The sequence below is a fragment of the Scatophagus argus genome, chromosome 5 (genome assembly GCF_020382885.2).
Source record: "Scatophagus argus isolate fScaArg1 chromosome 5, fScaArg1.pri, whole genome shotgun sequence".
In the NCBI taxonomy this organism is placed as follows: domain Eukaryota; kingdom Metazoa; phylum Chordata; class Actinopteri; family Scatophagidae; genus Scatophagus; species Scatophagus argus.
Genome location: NC_058497.1, coordinates 24840305 through 24860666, shown reverse-complemented (window position 1 = coordinate 24860666; position 20362 = coordinate 24840305). Strand labels below are relative to the sequence as shown.

Here is a 20362-nt window from a genome sequence, read left to right as displayed (position 1 = left end):
CCCCCCGCGGTCGGGGTCACCACGCAGACCGACCCTGTGGAAAAGTCGTACTGGGAATAAGTGGCCACAAGGAGGAGGCCACAAAGCAGACAGAAAAATAAGTGACCTTTAAGCAAATGAAGGAGGCGTTAAAGTGAAGGCAGAGCACGCTGCACTGGCTTTACATCCCAACAGTCTTAGCAGAAGTGAAACGACTGTATCATTTAACGCATCATAGTCTTTATACAAAAAAATTATGTTAAAATAGGTTTTTTGGATAATAAAAACCAAATGAACAAACGCCTGCGCCTGAGAACGTCAGCATCATCAAAACAAACCCAAGAAGACAAACTTCACAGAGTCTCTTTATTATGATGAAATCCAACGACTGAAACATTTTGCCAAAGGAGACAAATGAAATAACTTCCCATACACTGCTTCATAAACATTTTTGACAATCATGTACAAAGCAGCTGTCCTGCAGGGTAAAAGGATCATTTAGTGTGAAATGAAAGGTGGGGAAATGATGGCTGCACGTCCCACTTAAGACGCCTAAATAGTAAAAATCCAACTGAGAAATCAAAGAAATGTCAGCCACAGCAGGCGGGTTGTGGAGCTCAGACCGTGCAGCACAGCAGCCTTTGACCTCAGATGTTTACACGACTGAAAAAAGCTCTTAAAAGATTTTTCCACTGTTGCTGTTACAGGATGACAACACACAAGAGGGAAAATAAACGGCATAAGAAATACAAAACTACAAAAGTTTTGTTTTTGCTTTGGAACTTTACTGTACATCTACTTTCATACATCTGAAACATAAACATTCTAATCATTCATAGGAACAGAAGAAAAACAGTCAACAAAAGATAAAAATCCAGATGAATCCGTCTCAGCAAATCAGGTCAGTTGTACATGGTCATGTGGAGCCACTGGAACCAATCAGAGAACAGAAAACACTTCATTATTGTGAGCATTTATTTTCATGTTTGACAGCCTTCATGACGAATCTCAACCAAGAAGCAGAAACCAAAGTGTCACATATCACCTCTGATTCTCTATTCAAACTGTTACTGAAACTGTACAGCGAGGCAGGTGTCTGCTGCACAGGTAAAAAGGTATGTTCACACCTGTCTGTAGCTGACAGTGATGGCTCCCATTCCCACCATGTCGTACGCTTGAAATTTGTCTGCAAAAGAGCACAAAAACAGAGAAACTTGAACTGCGGTGACAAATCGTCGCTTCTGCTTTGCCCTGCGTGCAGCACCAGGCGGGTTGAGTCCACCCATCGCGCCGTCATGGCGGCCAAAACAAACCATGGGAGGTCCTTCAAGTCGCCGTCGCCAGGTGAAACCCAAATGTTAGCTTTGGCATCAGTTTGTGAGCTCCACAGATAAACATGTGGTGGTTAAAATGTGCAAAGGTCAGGTGGTTCTAACAACATTTTAGCCATTTGACCGCCACATTCAGTGCAGCTTAAAGTGACAGTTTGGACTTTAAAGGGACAGTCCACCACAAAACGAAAACTACGGATGCTTCCTGTTTGGCTGCAGTTCTGTTTATCCAGGTCAGGCTGCCTTGGCACGCCTTCCATACAAACACTTCAGCCATTTAAACACGGTGCTGTTTGCATTCAGCTCAGGTATTTTATGAATACTCTGCCGTCCACTTGTCTTTTTCCTCCCTCTTTCCCGTCTCCCGCCCTTACGGATCATGCTCTCCAGCTTCATGAGCAGGTACAGGAAGCCGGGGTAACTGATGGTCAAGTCGGGCTCCGTGTATCTCAGTCCAACCAGCTGCATTATCAGATCATCCACCACGATGCCTGCAGCACAGACGGAGCACACAAACAAACTGGGGTCAGGACAAACCACGTTGTTGAGCAGATTCAGGGACAGCGGACGTTGAAATTCACCTGCGTGCAGGTGTTACATGTGTGCTGCGTGTCAGTGCAGCAAACCTGCCAAAACGTCTCAAACAAACGGAGTGAGAAAGCATTTTGTGCGCACTGCTATTCCCTCAGTGATATTCTACTGACTTACTTTGGTAAAAGTTTGATGACTTAAAAAGGACAAAGTTCACACTGGATAATTTTAGTGTTAAACATTTCAAAATAAAGTGCGCCAATAAGGAAGGCCTGCAGCCGAACTGAAACCAGTTTAGCCCAGCAGCTGGACTCTGTGTTGTGTTTGGTCTAAATGTGGTGAATTCACTTCATGTATGATCTGAGTCTATAAAGCTTCTGAATGATCCACGTTAAACAGCAGGGGAGTGAAGGCAGGTGTTTTGGCTCCCCCTGTTGGTCACACGTGGAACCACAACACTTAAGTCGGAATCCAGTCAAGACTGAAGCCGTTAAACACGTTAAAGTGCAGGACGCGGCTGAGAAAAGTGACTTCACGTCCTACCTGCTGCCTTCAGGGCGGGGGCCACCTCCTGGTACTCGAGGCGCTGGGTTTTGTTCTTGTCGAACACCAGGAAGATGTCCTGAGGGGGGTTTAAACAAGGCACACTGAACACACTGACAACTCAACAATGGACAGATTTTTGTGGAAAATGATTTTGTCAAGTGATTTGAACACACGGGGGAAGTTTTACACTAAACTGAAAAAAAGACCAACCTGCCATGATCTAATTGTAATTAAATTATTTCTGGTATGTGAACATTTGTTGCTTCACTTGAGGGTTTTGTGGCGAATGTAGGAGTGAAACTTTGATGGTCTGAGCTTAAACATGAACGGCTCAGAAATTCAGAGTTAAAGTCGCAAATTTAGGAGTTTAAAACTTGAATATTGTGAGAGATTAAAGCTTAAATCTCCGAGATGAAACTCAGAAACACATGAGCAGCTCACAGTAAACCAGTTTCATCAGGATCAAACAGCTCTGTAATTTCCCAGTTATGGGATTAATAAAGGATTATCTTATCTTATCTTAAATAAGCACTTTTCTTTCATGCCTTCCCTCTTTCTGCTTCTGTATGCAACGTGTGCCACTTTAAGTTGGTATACAAACGAATGTCACGAGCTGTTCCTTATCACTAAACTCAATTGGAAAATATAATCTGATTAGGTGATCATAAAACGGAGCAAACACCAGTCAGTCACATGTTAACGTGGTCCTCACCGTCCACCTCCTGATCTTGTCCCACAGACTCTGGAAGTCGGGCCAGTTTAGCTGAGCGCTGCCTTGGCTCTGGGAAAACACTGAAGTCAAGGAAACCAACCGGACGAATCAGCCAAAATGTGACACGACAGGCCGGCAGTGTGAGGGCTCCTCAGAGCCTGGATAGCTCAGTCGGTAGAGCATCAGACTTTTAATTTGAGGGTCCAGGGTTCAAGTCCCTGTTCAGGCGAGACTTGTTTTAGATCGCATGATGAGAGCGAAGGGCAGACAGGACGCACACTAACAGCTTCTGCAGTTTGTAAAGAGGAAATCAACCAATCTGAACATCAGAGTGCAGCCTTAAAATCCCACTTTCAGCAGGATTTTCATCTCCGTCACTTTACTGCATTATGGCACAACTGTTTACTAATAATGTTAAACGTGAAAATAAAATGAACCTAACAGCCTCAAGTAGAGAAAAACTGGAGTTGTGTTACTTCAGTTCAGTCGCAGGCTTCTGCAGCAGAAACGCAACTGAGGTAGAAGTACACAAATCAGAGCAGCAGTACTACAGCAACTAATCTGTTTCTACAATCAGCAGGCAGGTAAGCGAGTCGAGTGTTTGTCCACTTTTTAAAAACAAACCCGCCTGAACAGGGACTTGAACCCTGGACCCTCAGATTAAAAGTCTGATGCTCTACCGACTGAGCTATCCAGGCTCTGAGAGGAGAAGCTCACAGCTCACAGAACGTAGACAACAACCTGAAAGACACGAGCCGCGAGACATCTGACATCGCTGTCTTACGTTTGACTGACACTAAAGAAAGCTGTTATCGTCTCCCCGGCGGCGTGCGCCCGTTCACGTCACTCGTCAAGGATACGTCCATGAGGACCACCATGCTCTTGCAGTGCTCCAGAGACAAGTACTTCTCACTGCCGGCCAACGCTGAAGAAGGACCATCAGAGGAGATTTTAAACATGCAAACAGGAAGTGAACTTTGCACTTAAACATGTTGTTTATGTGAGACTCAGAGTGCTTTTGTGATTCTGGTTCTGTGTTGCAGTGCTGCTATTGTGGCCTGTCTGTGCAGGCCAGAGTCACTGAGACTGATAATGTTATGTTAATGAGCCTCAAACAGCCTGTTTCAGAGGAAGGTGGGGCTGAACACCACCAGTTTACTTCATACACAAACACAGGCCTTCTATCTGTCTGCTGTTCAACATCAACAAAGCTCAACATCTCCTCGTTAGTATAGTGGTGAGTATCCCCGCCTGTCACGCGGGAGACCGGGGTTCGATTCCCTGACGGGGAGGACATGTCTTTTGGGGGCAGCCGTGGCCTGGAGGTTGGAGAAGCAGCTTGTGATTGGAGGGTCATTTGGGTGTGGTGGAGTGATGCTGCCCACTGCTCCTGTGTGTTTCACTGCATGTAATTTGCTGGGTGTTGCATGTGTGTTCAACTAAGGATGGGTCAAATGCAGAAGATGGGTATATATATGTAAAAATATATACACTGTCAATAAAGTGATTCTTAATTCATGCTGTACATCCCGCTCCATCAGTCCCACTTCCTCTGGACGGCCTGCCGCCAGCAGCTGCTTTACAGCACGATGTAACACTGCAGGCCCGATCGCCTTGGAAACAGTGGTGTGTTGAAAGAAACAAGACCGAACACGTTCATTGATCTGCCCGTGAAGGCAGGGACGACTGACCTCCTCCCTGTATGGCCTCGATCAGCAGGTTGTGGAGGTGCAACGGTTTGCAAAACTGCTTCTGAAAAGCAGGAAGCAGACGCACGAGTCAGCGTAACTCACACGGAGACATTCAAGGCTCACAGCTGGGACGTGCAGCAGCCGAGGGGAAGTAAACCGCACCTTGTTGCAGTGCTTCTTGAACAGGAGTTGGGTGGATTTAAGAGAAGGAAGGGCAACCTGGTGAGGAAATGAAACCTGCAGAGAGAAAAAAGAGATTTTAACTTCTGCACCTCCCGGACTTCAGAGACTTTAGAGGAAAATGCAAAGGAAACCAACGCAGACACAAGAGCCGCCGGTCCAGTCCACACGATGAAGTACAGACTCTGACTTAGCTTTTGGTCTGAAATAATTTGTCCTTAAGTCCCAGATTTTACACTGAGGTGGGCGTGCTGAGCGCCTGACGCAGAGCCTGGATAGCTCAGTCGGTAGAGCATCAGACTTTTAATCTGAGGGTCCAGGGTTCAAGTCCCTGTTCAGGCGGGTGTGTTTTTAAAAAGTGGACAAACATTCAGCCTCAAACCGTCACAGTCTGCTTCAAGTGTGTGAAGGAAATGATGCAAATGGAAGCGCGACTGTTGTAACTTCACTGTCAGTTAAAGCCGCTGCTCAACAGCGAAGGCAAAGAGGAAGACTCTTGTTTCTAACTCTGATGGAGTCTGCTTCGCCGGGTGGATCATCGGATCCTGTATTTGTGTCTCAGGTGTGACTTGTCTCTTACCTCTGCTGCCGAGGGGACGTCCTGTGCTGCTGTGTGAGCTGGACTGGAAAAAATAAAAAAGACAAACACAAAAACTTGTCAGGATCTTCATATTTAGAACAACAAACTCTGACATATGAGATAAGAGTAATGATATAAGAGTTATGAACTCTTGAATACTGATTACAGCGACTGTGCAATACAGCAGCCAAACTCCATCCTGTGGGACCTCCGCCCGTCCACACAGAGACGGGTGACTCACGTCGCGGTGTTTCCCCGCTCCGTCAGCACGCGCAGGAGGAACTCTCCCTGCTGGTTGGCCTCGGCGGTCGAAGGGATGATGACGTAACGGCCAGGCGGGAGGGAGCCGCGGAGAACCACCTCCCGACGTGAGGAGTAATGGGGGCTGCAGAGGACCGGGCGGAGCAGACGCAAGTCCTCAGACGACAGGTGGGCGTTCCTCGGATGGGCCTGCAGGGACCACACACACACCGACGGATCAGACCGCTGCCGTCGTCAGAGACCAAACCACATTTGCGCGTGTGTGCGTACCTGGTACACGTGCAGGGCGATGGCGAGGTCGACGCCCCTGCGTCTCTGGTGTTTCTGCATCAGAGCCAAAATGAAGGAGCAGGTCTTCTGAGAGTTGGCTGCACCGCTGTCCACCTCCGACAGGTCGAAGCAGAACTGAGGGTTCTGCCAGAACCACCCTGGGAACACGCGCACACACACAACATTAGTTCTCCTTAACTTTCAGACACACACTGATTTCAGATGTCTACAACACATGTGTGTTGTGGTTCACACGTTACAAAGATACAAAGTTTTTAGTGTGAAAACTCATCCACGTTCAGGCACAAGCCGACGCTCCAAGACGTCTGCACTGATGAGCTGTCACCTCCATCTGCTCTGAGATCAGCGTCACATCAGCTGATTTCACCACATTTATACTGTGCTCTCGTGTTGTGAACAGAAGAGCGAACCTCCCAGGACAGGACTTCCAATAAGAACGCAGCTCGTCTGCAACCACAGCATCAAGCTCAGCGTCTGCAAGCTTCTGCTGGGATGTTCTGCTGTTCAGCTCCGTGGAGCAGAGAGCTGCCACATGTTTCTGTGCCACAGCGTCGTGCAAACTCACTTTGTGCTGTGACTCAGCGCTGGCAGGCAGACAGGCAGGGAGACAGTCAGGGAGACAGACAGGAAGGCAGACAGGCAGGCAGGGAGACAGGCAGGCAGGTAGACAGACAGGCGGGCAGGCAGACAGGCGGGCAGGGAGACAGTCAGGGAGACAGACAGGAAGGCAGACAGGCGGGCAGGGAGACAGACAGGAAGGCAGACAGGCAGGTAGGGAGACAGGCAGGCAGACAGACAGGCTGTGGTCCTGTTGCTGTACAGACAAACTTGTCTCAGCTTGATATGAGAACTAATCCTGATTAATGGGTCTCTAACAGCCGCAGACCTCAGCAGGCAGACTGGACTCCATCTTAAAGTGAAGCAGACAGCTTGCTTGCTATAACTCACCAGTATGAAGGTAAGCACTGACTGCACAGTGTGAACGTATGAACTAACAACAGCATCCACACTCACGCTAAGCCTCTCTGCTTGTCACCAGGAAAGTTTGAACACCGAAATGCAGACTCAAAGGACACATGAAGACATTTTCAAATAAAAGCTGTCAGGAGCGCAGTCAGCTCTCTCGTTATGCTGTCTTAGTTTCCCTTCACTTCACACGCTTCACTAGTTTTTAAGGTGAAGCAGATGAAGGGTGCGGTTTGACAATGCAAACACAAAGACACAGGCTTCTCCCTCGCTCAGGACGCAGACAACAACGCGGTAAAGTCACTGACGATCACAGAGTTTATGATGTGAAACAGCCATCGCGCTCCACGCAGCGTCGTGTGTTTTACCTCCTTGCGGAGAGCCTCCTGCTGTGACGGACGGCACCCAGTTCCCATGATGCAATATGCAGGACCACGGCTGCACGCTGGATCCCGATTTGCCGAGAGCGTCGGTCAGGTGACAAACCTCCATCACCTCAAAGTTCTGTCGGAAGTCTGACACCGACATCCTGATGGAGAGACAAACGGGTAAGCTGACGGACCCGAACCCGTCAATCAGTTCCAGGAGGGAGACGAGGCCTCCAATCGACTCATTGAACTCATTGATCAGTACTCTAACAGCTGGGTTCACGTAGCTTTTTTCTTACAAATGACAATAACAAAACGTGTGCGCGTGAGGTCACACCAAGCGTGCGCTGACTTGTTTGCCTTGTGCTTCCTGTTGCGGCTGAGACTCACATGTCAGAGTGTTTGGTTTCATGTTTGCACAAGGCGGACAAAGAGACTCAGCAGTCAAGTTTGTCACAGAGAGACGTTTCAGATGCAGGACAAACTCACCAGAACTCCCCGTCCTCCCGTCGGACCCTGTCCAGCCGATTCTGCTCCTCGATGCTCACCGTGTTCCACTCTGGACTGGACACGGAGACACGGAGACGGAGAGACACAGGCAGAGACACAGACACAGAGGCACAGAGGCACAGACACAGACAGACACAGACACAGACACAGACACACAGACACAGACACACAGACACAGACAGGGGAGACTTATTTACATGCTGAGTGTGAACATATGAAGCGTTTCTTTCTGAATCTTCCTGCTCTGACAGGAAGAAGACGGACGTTAGTGAAGATTCTTGCAGGTTTTCTTTTGGTTTTCATTCACACAGTGAAGAACAAAACTCCCTAAAGTGTTTTTGTGGGAGTAAAAGTATAATTTCCTCATTAAAAACTTTCCTCGTTCCTCATTAAAAACTGCATGACAGATGAATACACAAATGTTGTTCTCGCTGGTGTTTGTGATGTCACAAACTGCACAACTTCGGCTCCTGTGTGTGTGTGTGTGTGTGTGTGTGTGTGTGTGTGCACTCACCCTTTCATGTCACTCCAGGGCCCCTCCCACTCCGTGTTGCCCCAGGGGTTGAGGATTCGCACCAAATCCACAGTGCCGTGAGCCGTCCTCACCTGGCAGGGAGAAAAGGTAGAAAACAGAGGCGGTGATGAACCCACAGCTCTACAGGTCCTCCGTCCAGACTCTGGTCCTGCCAGTCTTAGCAGCCTCCTGAGCTTCCTGCTGCTCTGAAGTGCACATACACATCATAATATATTATATTATACACCAAGTCAAGTCACATGACTTGGTCCTTGGACTTGACTGCTTTGAACCCTGGGTGACATTTGAAGTTGCACGAAGAGCAGAAAGTCAGTTTTGTTGAACCACATTTGATGAAGATTTCTGACTTGTTTAAGACTCATAACTCAAAGTTTAGGACTTGGAACCTGACTTGAGACCCGTCACGCTTCACTTTGGATTTGACTCGAGACTTGAGGGCAAAGACCTGAGACTTGCTTGTGACCTGTGGGGACAATGACTCGCTCCCACCTCTGGCAGGTGATCAGGTTTTTGCCTTAAGATTTCATATTTCTGGGCTACTTTGTAATTCGTTTATCCAGTTTTCGTTCAATTCAAGCTCAGTGAGTGCGTTAACAGGACGTTCACCTTCTCTACTGCAGTCAGAGAGTAGGCATGTCTGAACATGATCCCCAGCTCGCTCCTTTGCTCCAAAGGACCCTGAGGAGAAAAACACCCGCCCACAGTCAGGACAACAAGACAAAAGGCAGAACTACACTCGTGTGACTCATCACGTTCCGCTTCGGCGTTTCCCAGCACGTCGACGGACTTAAACCAGACCCAACAAGTCCTCCTCGCCGTACCTGGCAGTTGGCACAGTTGATGAGGGCTCCTCTGGCCAGCAGTTGTCTGAGGAAGGCCGGCAGGTCTTTGGGCAGCAGCGAGATGTTCAAAACCTCCGCCACACCGCCCGTCATATCCACCATGGCCTCGTGAGGGAAGCCCATGTCCAGAGCTCTGTAGCCTCCTTTCAGCCTGGGACAAACGACATGAGACAAATGACTGGACAAACTGAGAAAACAGGACAGAAGAACAGACTGAGGGTTTTGTCTGATGGGACACATAACTTCTCTTGTAAAATCACAGGAAAAATGAAGCAGAAGTAACCAGACAAGTCCGCCTTTAAACTGAAAGGCTGGCGCAGATTCGCTGCAGTTTGCTCTAAACCCTGACGCCCCACAGAACAGACGTGAGGAACCTTGTTTTGTTCCGTGATATTATTCTCCACTTCCAATCTGGCAAGTAACTGCTTGCTTTTAGATTGTGAAAGCTGGGAATCCAGATGACTAATGAAGAAGAGATGCTGACGGCAGGCTGTCCAGTCTGAAGGCAGAGCAGCTGGCTGACTGAACTGATTCAAATCCATGTCCAGAAGCATTTGAAAACACGGAGGCAGACTGACAGACAGACTCAGACAGGCAGCTGAAACACGGCACACCTGAACATTTTTCTAATTTCTCTAAAAACTTCTGGGGCATAAAAGTTTGGTTTTGTTGTGCAGTTGCATTGAGATGAGATGACGTCTGTTTCACACACACACACACACACACACACACACACACTGACTGACAGGGACTCACTTGGCGTAGGCCTTCTCCAACAGGGAGCTCCAGAACTCGTGCTTGTCCGGGGAGCTGAGGTAGATCAGCTGGTTGTCCTGAGTCGGCAACAGGTCGTCGATCCTGACCTCCTCCCACAGACCGTACTGCCAGAACTACAGACGGAGAGAGGGAGACGAGTTTTAGTCGCGGCGACCGTCAACGACTTCTGATGAGAGTCATCGTGCAGAAAACGTTATCTGAATCTGAGCCAAACGTCGACGTGTCCTCGTTTGTCTTGGTCTGTGCGACCTGCACACTGACTGCAGGTGACTGATGGTTTCTGGAGGTTCAGGTATTTACCCTGAAGGTGAAGCAGCCGTTGTATCCGTCTCGGAAGCTCTGCCCCCGAGGCACGACCTTCTCGAGGAGGACACGATGCATGGACAAGGACGCGATGGCAGAGAGCAGCCAGCAGTCGTCTAAGGAGAGCAGGTTTGAGAAGAAGTAGGTCAGACCATCAGGTGGGTTCGCCTGTGAACTCACCTGACCTCAGTTTGCCTGGAGATTCTGTTTGCATTTTCTACATGGTTTACCCACCTTTAAGCTTGTGTATCAGACAAACACCAGTGAGAAGCGTCTCCTCTGCTTGTCTACTTACTGAGTTTTCCCTGGCGGACGTCCAAACGCGTCGCTCCGTTGACTATGAACTGAGGCGACGCACAGAACTCCTAGGAACAGGAGGACGGCAGAGGAACAGTTAGATGGCCACAAATAAACCAGGACTCAGTTTGTGTGGACGGCATTGAGCCAAAGGGAGCAGCAGCCAGCTGACTGAGACCAGCAATCAGCACAAAGTGGCACAGACTCGCTCACGTCTGCTGCCTGGTGCCCCACGTGACGTGAAATCAGTACATCTAAAACCCCATAAAGCTTTCAGTACAGTCCAGCTCTGTGGACGTGGACAGAATGTCACAACCTTCATGAAGGCAGGACCTGCTGCTGTCAAATCCCCAACCGCTGCCTGCTGGGAGAGCGAGCCCACACCGCCTCTGAATGTGGTCTGAGCGGTCGGATCTCAGGTGCATCCACAGCTGGACTCGGAGCTGTGAAGTTCAGCTTTGTAGTGTGGTCACCAAACTTCGAGTCCGAGTCCAGTTTTGAGTTCCGAGTGTTCGAGTCCGAGTAGAGTCCAGTACTGATCTGAGTCAAGTCCAAGTCAAGTCCAATCCTAATATAATATTGTAAAATTATTATTTAATATTGAACTTAACATAGATATTATATTATGCCAAATTATGATGTTATATTACATAAAATAAAACAAAAATCTGAGGACTCGTCTCCGATTTATGACTCCGGATGCAGTTAATGCACAAGTCCGAGTCTGAGCCAAGTCACAAGTTAACTTAAAATTAGGGCCCAAGTCAGACTCAAGTCTGAGTCCTGGACTCGAGGACTACAAGCCTGCTGTGAAGTGATGCGAACATCAGCTCTGAACAGACTTCCTGATGCATCACAGCCGCAGCACATTCAGAGGCAGATCAGAATCAGTCACAACCACATCGTCTGAGTGTGAGAGAGAAGCGACGACAGTACGGCAGCGTGGATGAGGTGTAGGGAGGCTGTGTGTGTGTGTGTGTGTGTGTGTGTGTCTCAGGAGGCCCAGCAGGACCAGTTGAACAGGACTGGTGTGTATCCTGCGTACGGGCTGCACGGTTAACAAGGTGACAAACCGCAGCCCGAGCACAAAGAGAAACACGACACCCGACATCCCGCGAGCCGAGACCATCACTGAATCTACGAATCTGAGCGTCCATTTTAGGTGACCTCAGCGTGTGTTGAAACGCCACATGGACGCTTGGCTTTAACCAAAACAACTCATCAGCCTGTTTACACCTGAGGATAACCAACACGCAGCCAATCCTGCAGGTGCAAACCCTGACAGGTGTAGCTAATCAAACGTCAGCCACAACGTGAAAATGAAGATTAAAGGCTGCAGGAAGGCATAAGGAGAGAAACCTCACTAACTGACAGCATCCTCTCAGCTGAGACAGCAGGAGGAAGCAGATCAATGGGTCAATATCACCGCCTCGCGCTCCTAACGCCGACGGGAGTGAACCACCTTTGACCGTATGAGTCAAAGTGATTAATGATTAATTAATATGGAACTGATCAAACTAGCCATAAAAACCATCTTTACTCTCTGACTGCCGGAGGCTGCGGAGCCATCGACCACGATCAGAGGCGATACGATCAGGACTCTGTGAAGCCTGTAAAGTTCAAAGTTAGCTGAGCTGCCCTCAGTCGACACGTCACACGTTGACTCGACAAAGGCCCAGCAGGATTTTATCTCATCCAGACTCAGAGGGGGGGCTGGGTCCCTGTCGCTGGGTGCACGGGTGTCGCTGGGTGTTTCCTTTGAGACACGCCCTGCTGAGACTGTGCAGGACGTGAACCTGCAGGTTCACACCTGAGGACCAAGACCATAACTCAGAAATGATACACTGATAACAAATTTGAATTTATGATGCTGGTTTGCAGTAGCTCAGCCGCTCAGCACTCATCTGCAGCACAGTATTATTCTGTACTTATACTGTAAATGTGAGTGTACTACACAGTAATGAGTGCAGTATTTTCTCTGCTTTCCCGTCTCCAGTACCGTGTAGTGTAGCAGCAGTGCAAAGAAGCATTAAATGGAAGTACTGGTGTACTCCAGAATCGTGCAGTACTTGAGTGCATGAAGTAGTTCAGGTGATGTCAGTGCATGAACATGTCCTCACATCGTGTCCTCACTAACTACAGACGTTCAGGTTTGTCGGTTGTTTTCCTGCTGCAGTCTTCTGGGTCTGGGTCTTTTACCTTGGGTCGTTTCCACTGGACCTTGGACTGCATCTCCAGCTCTCCCAGGGGGAAGTGGTAGTCCACGAACAGCCCGTCCCGGCCCACCACGCTGACGTCTCCGCCGTCCGGAGGAGACATGTCCCCGCTCAGGAGGTCCGCCAGCCAGCGGCGGGACTGAGAGCCGAGCAGCTCGTCCGAGCAGACCGAGTCCACATCGTCCTCCAGCGGCGGGAGGGAGCCTTCAGACGACACGCTGAGAGACTTCTTCATGTCGGACCTGAACTATCGACTCTCTCGACTGTCACGGGAGCAGATAAGAGCAGCAGGCAGGTAAAGCCCCGCCCCGTCGGGAAGATGCTCACCTGGGCGGGAGCTGGGGGTGTCCCGCGTGACGACACGTCACCGGCTGCTTCCGCGAACGGCAGAAAAGTTTTCAGTAAACACGCAAGTCAAAGGAAAAGTCACGTAAAAATGATTCATGTCGAGTACATCCGGGGCTCTCAGACCAGCTTCACATTCATACAACACAGCGCAACTTCCTGTTGAACTCATCTGAAACGTCAGCTGCTGTCCGGGTTCAGAGGATTAAAGGAGCAGTTCGTCCTCTGACGCACACATCAGGTGCAGACGCGGAACAAAACGAAGACGGGAATCCTATCGTCATGTTTAGTTTCTGTTGACACCTTCAGCAGGTGTTCATTCACAATGCAACGTCATCCTATTGGTGCAATCCTGCAGAACACGTGCAACACACCGACAGCGTGCAGCCAACGCGCTGACGCAACGCTCAGGGATAAACCAGGAAGTGACATCCTTTATGGGAAGAGCTGTCGAAATGTTCTGCTGAAACATCCTGGAGGGGCAGCACGAAGAACCAAACGCACACACAGACAGGCTGTCAATGATAAATTACCTTTATTGAGAAAAATGGATTGTGAAAGCAAATGACCTGTCAGAATCTGTCACGCTGGTGTGTGCGTGTGTGTGTGTGTGCGTGTGTGTGCATCACTGAGACGTAGCCATGATGCTGGATACACCTGAGAGGAGAGAAAAGAGAAAGAAAAAAGCTTTAAACTTCACTTCCTTCATCGTGTTTCTGTCTCTGAAGCGCAAACTGCTGCTTCTCTAAATAATCCAGCAACATCCTAATCAAACTGGAAAACAACCAAGCAGATGAAAAGCCCTGAAAAACTCAATCTGAGATGAGACGAAAGCAGCAAACAAAAGTACACTTCAACACGACGGCAGCTCGGACATCAGCACGCAAGCCGCCACGATCGGCCGACCCGAACAGGTCAGCCGGAGCCAGCAAGCGCCTGACGCCCGATCATCAGTTCGGCTGCTCGGGTTCGCTCACTCTCAAAGTCGATCTTCTCCACGATGTTCTTGGGCTTGACGCTCTCCTCCTGGTTGAAGATGAAGATCTGTCCTTCCTCGTTCTCCGTCCAGCCGTACTTGTTCATCCAGACCTTCACCTGCGTGTCTGGACAAACAGAGCGAGACGTTAAGTGGGATCGTCTCCCCCCGCGGCGCAGCGGACTGACCGGACTCTGGTTCTTACCCAGCGGGTCTCCCAGCATCTCAGCCAGTAACCGGCGCTCGATGGTCTGGTAGGTGATGCCCACCACGTGGCAGATGACTGAGGAGGAAGAGGATCAGTGATGTTGGTAAAGTTTAACCAAAGACTTCCGTTTCCTGTTGCGTCCCGCAGAGCCGCTCGCGCTCACTGCGACAGCCCAGCGAGGTCGATACTCACACTTGCGAACGGAGTCCTCGAATCCGGTGATGCCGTCGATGAGCTCTCGGTTCTCCTCGAGACTCGTCTGTCAGGAAGAGACGACAACCGAGTGAACAAACGCTTTCGCAAGTTTGGAATAAGAGAAAGACGTCAGAGCAGCGATGTCACAACGAGGAAGGCGACTTGACGACGGATTAGTCGTTCAGGTAAAGTCTGACCCACCTGTTCGCTCCAGGTGCAACAATGATGTCAGACTGAGTGAGATGTGAGGCAATGAGGGAAGTTTGCTTTGACATCGCTGCTCCAAGACATCAGAGACTGAAGGGCGTGTGTGCGCGTGCGTGTGCGCGTGTGTGTATGTGTGTGTGTGTGTGTGTGTGTGTGTGTGTGTGTACATTTGGTCGCGTAATAATGAGCTTTAAAAAGTGCTCCATGACTGATGAGTAATAACAGATTACGACAGAATATTTTGTGATCCTGCCTTTCAAAATGACAACAACAAGCAAACTGTGACCTCTGCCTGTGTGTGTGTGTGCGTGTGTGTGTGAGTGTGTGCGTGTGTGTGTGTGTGAGTGTGTGTGTGTCGTACCCAGAAGCTCTGGAAGTGGCACGTCTCCAGCAGGTTCCCCAGGTAGAGGATCTGTCTGATAGGACGCTCCTCTTGCTGCGACACTGTAGTCAAGGAAACAAAGCCCCCCCACCCCAAAGCAGACCCCCCCAACACACACACACACACACACACACACACACACACACACACACACCTCCCCACCCCCTACATTTTCTTTTCCTTTTTGCCTTCATATGAGACATGTTTACTGTCTGAAAGCTCAGTCTGACCAAACACGACCTTATCAGGACTGTGAACGGCACACACACACACTCTAATGAAGGCCAGCCTCGCCGGCGTGTGTGTCGCACGGTTGAAGCACACACACACACGTCACAGAATGGAAGCCAACAGGGCGGCGGCAGCAGCAGCACCGAAAGGATACGTGAGTCTGGTCGATCATGCACTTGCAGAGGGTGAAGTCGGTGTGCGGCAGGTTGGTCAGAGCTTTGAGCAGAATCTGAGACGTCACGTGGGTCTGGAAGTACGCGGGGTTGAACTGGTACCTGCACAGACGGACGTTTGATGCAGTGATTTCCTCACCTGGTCTCATGAATGTTTTCATGAATGTTACAGGCTGATATAAACGCACTGGGGACGGACGGACGGGAGGAACCGACAGCAACAAAGCAGCTGAAGGCAAACACACTGAAACGAACTGATGCTCAGCCAACAGGAAGTGACGCTTTCACTTACAGCTTCAGGACAGCCAGGTTGGCCTCCAGGTCGTAGGCGTTTTCTCTGGCTTGTGTCTCCACGTAGCGCTCCAGCGTCGCCAGGTTTTCCGGGTTGTACCTGCGGGAGACGAGATCAGAACCGGTGACTCGAGTGCGCACGCGTCCTCCGCACCGTGAAACTCACCTCCCAGTCATAAAAAACTTTCTCTTTGTCAGCTCACACTTGTGCACAACACTGCTGTATCACAATGAATAAAACTCTTCCGTTCGTGCTTTATTAGCCACACTGTGAGCCTTTGAACGCTAACATCTGCCTCATCACTCCTGAACATCTGTCAACATCCGTGCGAGAGCAGCCGTGAACAGGAAACTGGATTAAATTTCATCTTTAAATCGACCCCTAAATAAAACCTGGATAAATAAAGTAAATAAAGTTAATCATACAGCAGCCCTGAGTAACAAAACGTTACTTTCATGTCTGTTACTAAGCTGAATTAGCTTGTTCGAGTCAGCTTCAATCAGCGGCTTTCAACATTTCACTGTAAATGAATTGATTAGGTAATTAAATACGTTTTTTTACTTTAATAATTAGTACGCTGTTCCCAGAGACATCGGATGCACAGAAAACCACGAACCCGGTGAAAGATGCAGGAAGCTTTTGTGACTTAACTCAGCAAACGTTAGCTTAAAACATTAGCAAACAAGCTAAGCTACCGTTAGCTTGTGCGCCAGGCTGTTAGCTCGTTAGGAACATCGTCCATACCTGTCGATTCCTCGCAGGAGCTTGCCCACGTTCGCCCGCATCTGCTCGAAAGACGACGACATTTGGTCCGAACTTTTAGAGAAAACTTTAGGGAGAAAATCGACTTAAATCCACACGTGGGCCACAGAGTCGACAAGGCACCGGGCGGAGCGCTAAAAGGGTCGGAACGGAAAGAACGTCGCACAGGCGGACCGGAAAGTATACGGACACACAGAATCGACGGACCGCTACGGTGTCGACTTTCTATCTAACTTTGTAATTGTTATACTGCAAAAGAGCGATCAGTGCTTAACTCAGTGCACGAACTTACATGCCATAACAGCTGACTTTAGTCTGTTTTCGAATCAACGCGATCGTTTCATCAGCATTGTTTAAATACTTCCCGTTCCTTTCCTTCGGCGCTGTTACTGTACTTTGAAAATATTTATCGGAAGTCTTAGTACGCTGTCGTAGCTGCGTTGAGGCTTAAAGACTATTCAATGTTTTACGGTGTCATATTATGGCCACTGGGGGGCGATAATCACACTTCATACACTTCCTATGCCGCCAATGGGAGACTTTTACGCTCAGCGAGAATTTTACTGCCACCTGGTGGTCACATTGCGAAACTGCAGCACATTACATTCGTAAAAGTGGCATCAATACTAACAATACAGCATGCATTTCCGGTCACTACCATCAAAATAAAATAGCTAGCTTAACATATAGAACTAACAGGATTGTTCCCATTCATCTCCGCCTGGCGTCAAAAGACTGTCAAGGGATTGATAAGATAGAGTGGAAGTTGCTTTTATTTCTACCAATAGCTGTGCTATCTTTGCTAGTGTTAAGGGTTTTTTAATTTATAATCAAAACAATGATTTCATTATCATTCCTCCTGCTTCCTTCCTGTTGGTGGTTATAATTGTGACATCTAAAAGCAATCTGTATTAAATAAATTGGTTAAGTTGACACATCTGGCTTCAGAGCAACTCTAACAGCATATATTATTGCTAAACTAGCAGTATTTGGATGAAATAGATTAGATTAGATAAGATTAGATTCAACTTTATTGTCATTACACATGTACAAGTACAATGCAACAAAACGCAGTTTGGCATCTAACCAGAAGCAATAAGCAGTAAGTGCCAGGTGTACAGTAATTTACAGTATGTACAGGGTATGTACAGGTGTCTATGCTACAGATATAATATAAACATGATACACAGGTAGTTGTCATAATATACAGGGTTTCTAATTACTATGAACATACTATACAGATGGATATGTGCTTTAATGTGCAGGCGGAAACTATAACACAATTAACAAATGATATTTACAGATGTTATATTAAGCTATAAATCACTAGTGCAATGGACAATATGGTGTATACAGCGATAGGCAGTAGGCTAACTATATTAGCAGTGAGGTAGAGGAACTAGTGCAACACTCAGTACTCAGTTAGGATAGGGTGGTGTAGTGGAGTGTGGTGTAGGGTGAGGGTGTTAGTGGGGGGCTGAGTTCAGTAAGGAGACAGCCCTGGGGAAGAAGCTGTTGCTCAGCCTGCTGGTCCTGGTCTTGAGGCTCCTGAAGCGCCTGCCAGACGGCAAGAGAAGAAGAGGAAATTAATCATTAAACGTGTTAATGAACATAACATAACATGTCATCATGTAAAGTGACACAGCGTGACATGAGCTATGATGTAGCTTAAATGTTTTGTCTGATCAATCAGTTTGGTGATTGACAACAAATTAAAATGCAGCATTTTAGATGTAAAGTTATCAATATTTAATATAATTTCAATTTCAATATATTTTATTCATATAGCACCTTGTACAATCAAAATTGTCTCTAGATGCTTTACAGAGACCCAGAGTCTGAACCCCCAAGCAAGCAGACAGTGGCAAGGAAAAACTCCTTATTTACTGAGTCTTTTCTTAGTTTTGGACATTTGATTGGACAAAAAAAAGGCAATTTGAAGTTGTGGGGCTCCCTGGTTGCCTTGCGCTGGGTCCAGGCAGGAGGAGCGGCTCCGGTTTGGGTCAGGAGGCAGAGTAGTGTGGGTCTTGCCAAGAAAAGTAGCAGACTATTTGTTGCTCGTCCCCAGGAGTTTGGTCAATAGCCGTCTGGTTTTGTTTTGCTCACAGTCAAACCTCGAGACCAGTCGGACTTTCAAGTTCCAGTTCAACTGAGCTGCATGTCTCAGGTCAGCCATGTTGTACACAAGCTGAGAAAAGCCCATACAGCTTTATGCATTCAGCTGTGACAGATGCTTTGTGTTAAACCTTTATTAATAACCTCTCCAGCACTGCTTGCATGGCTGAGCTGCGGTTATGGCAGTTATCTGTGGTTGGCCGTCCTGTGTTTTGTGTCTGTCACACTCACATGTGGGTGTTTGTGAATCATGTGGTAGACATGAGACTGTAGGCAGGCAAGAAGTGGGAGGAAGACGGATAAATGTCAAATGATAAAGATGTTATCCGTCTTTCACTTTGTTCTTTTACTTACTTTTACGAATAACACACACTGAGTTGATTTATTGTCCCTGTAATGTTCATTAATGTCACAGAGGTTATTTATTTGATGTATTTGAAATCAGCAGACGGGGGTTGGCATTTGTCTTTGTGTCTCAGCGAGATGAGATGAAACTTTGAACATCCTGTAGCAGCAGCTTGCTGCAAAAGTAAAACAAGCAAAGAAAAAAGTACAGGAAGTCATTGAGAGAATATCAATTGGAACAGGTGTGCAGACACTGAACTTTTTTCTCTCTTTTTCTTTTTTCACTTCAACATATTTTAGCGAGCAGCGCCATCTGTCCGTCTATAAATCCAACACCTTGTTCCTGACTCTCATCAATCCTGATGGAATAGAAGACATTCGTGGTCCCCAGAGGAAAAATCCCACAGATTCTGAATTGATTACCTTTAATCTTGGTTCTGTGGTAGTCTGACTTATAACCAGCCTGGCATCTCCAGACCAGTTCACAAATGTAAATCAGCCTGGAACTTTTCGGTTCAATTCATTTTCCAGGGGGACATTAACAGACACAGACCAAAACGTCTCTGGACACAACTGAATAGACCTACAGCCAATCAGAGCACTGTAACCTGTGACACATGAAGGTCAGCTAGTTAGCTCCCACTGAATTGTAGTTTAGGGAAGCTAACTGCTACAAGAGTTAATCCAAAGAGTGGCGTGAACGGCAGCCTGCTGCTTTGTTTGTACTGCCGTTGTTATAATGTTGTTATAATCAAGTTCCCGCCCATGTGAGCCAATCACGAGCATCACTCAGCTGTCGATCATCATCTTTCAGCCCCTTTTAATAGCATCAAATGACTAATTAAAACCAAACTTGTCAGACAAATGATGGATTAAACCAACATCGGTGTGATTAAAATCATCTAAAATGACAGAAACCAACTTTGGGAAAAAATGTATTTGACTTGTACTTTGAGCTTTTAGTTTGACTCACGTCCCATCTGCTAACATGGGGGGAAGGGGCTTATTAGCTGTCCTGCAGCCAACCACCAGGGGGCGAGCCAGATGTTTTTGCTTCACTCATGTCGTCCACATGGGGACAACTTTAAACATATTTGGCTTCTGATGAGATCGGACGACACGTGTTCACAGTAACCTCTCGGAGCTGCTAGCTTGGCTGGAGACTCTCGATTTGCTGTTTGAACTTCTTTCTGCATTTCTTTTTCTCAGTTAGCA

At 47.9% G+C, this 20362-nt stretch overlaps 2 protein-coding genes and 4 non-coding genes across 7 annotated transcripts; 3 read left to right on the top strand and 3 right to left on the bottom strand.

Annotated features, from left to right (window-relative positions):
• Positions 1 to 331: 331 nt before the first annotated feature.
• On the bottom strand, positions 332 to 13411 carry zgc:85932 (uncharacterized protein LOC405875 homolog). The gene is made up of 20 exons (XM_046389983.1): positions 12900 to 13411; positions 10699 to 10768; positions 10401 to 10519; positions 10080 to 10213; positions 9303 to 9474; positions 9088 to 9159; positions 8461 to 8552; positions 7926 to 8000; positions 7437 to 7597; positions 6082 to 6239; positions 5792 to 6000; positions 5551 to 5593; positions 4953 to 5027; positions 4791 to 4851; positions 3960 to 4024; positions 3100 to 3168; positions 2385 to 2463; positions 1685 to 1801; positions 1107 to 1165; positions 332 to 908 (listed from the first exon to the last, which is right to left on the bottom strand). Exons 1-20 carry the CDS (start codon positions 13149 to 13151, stop codon positions 882 to 884), a joined length of 2109 nt encoding a protein of 702 aa, XP_046245939.1. The 5' UTR covers positions 13152 to 13411; the 3' UTR covers positions 332 to 881.
• trnak-uuu lies at positions 3256 to 3328 on the top strand. The gene has a single exon. It is a non-coding gene; the product is annotated as a tRNA-Lys (tRNA).
• Positions 3725 to 3797, bottom strand: trnak-uuu. Its single transcript has one exon. It is a non-coding gene; the product is annotated as a tRNA-Lys (tRNA).
• Positions 4320 to 4391, top strand: trnad-guc. Its single transcript has one exon. It is a non-coding gene; the product is annotated as a tRNA-Asp (tRNA).
• trnak-uuu lies at positions 5240 to 5312 on the top strand. Its single transcript has one exon. It is a non-coding gene; the product is annotated as a tRNA-Lys (tRNA).
• A 363-nt stretch (positions 13412 to 13774) lies between the features above and the next one.
• eif3k (eukaryotic translation initiation factor 3, subunit K) lies at positions 13775 to 17007 on the bottom strand. Of its 2 annotated transcripts, none has more exons than XM_046389984.1 (8): positions 16670 to 17007; positions 15926 to 16024; positions 15615 to 15735; positions 15209 to 15286; positions 14638 to 14704; positions 14443 to 14520; positions 14239 to 14364; positions 13775 to 13918 (listed from the first exon to the last, which is right to left on the bottom strand). In XM_046389984.1, exons 1-8 carry the CDS (start codon positions 16729 to 16731, stop codon positions 13887 to 13889), a joined length of 663 nt encoding a protein of 220 aa, XP_046245940.1. In that variant the 5' UTR covers positions 16732 to 17007; the 3' UTR covers positions 13775 to 13886. The 2 variants fall into 2 exon arrangements, with proteins under 2 accessions (XP_046245940.1, XP_046245941.1); XM_046389985.1 differs by having other exon boundaries at positions 15209 to 15283; positions 16670 to 16983.
• Positions 17008 to 20362: the final 3355 nt, after the last annotated feature.

Coding starts and splice junctions, on each gene's coding strand:
- eif3k (XM_046389984.1), bottom strand. CDS start 16,731: ATGTCGTCGTCTTTCGAGCAGATGCGGGCGAACGTGGGCAAGCTCCTG. Junction 14,705..15,208: donor GCCACTTCCAGAGCTTCTGG/GTACGACACACA, acceptor TCTTCCTGACAG/ACGAGTCTCGAGGAGAACCG. Junction 13,919..14,238: donor GGAGAAGATCGACTTTGAGA/GTGAGCGAACCC, acceptor CTCTCCTCTCAG/GTGTATCCAGCATCATGGCT.
- zgc:85932 (XM_046389983.1), bottom strand. CDS start 13,151: ATGAAGAAGTCTCTCAGCGTGTCGTCTGAAGGCTCCCTCCCGCCGCTG. Junction 8,553..9,087: donor CTCTGACTGCAGTAGAGAAG/GTGAACGTCCTG, acceptor TCTCCCTGCCAG/GTGAGGACGGCTCACGGCAC. Junction 909..1,106: donor TCACTGTCAGCTACAGACAG/GTGTGAACATAC, acceptor GATTGGTTCCAG/TGGCTCCACATGACCATGTA.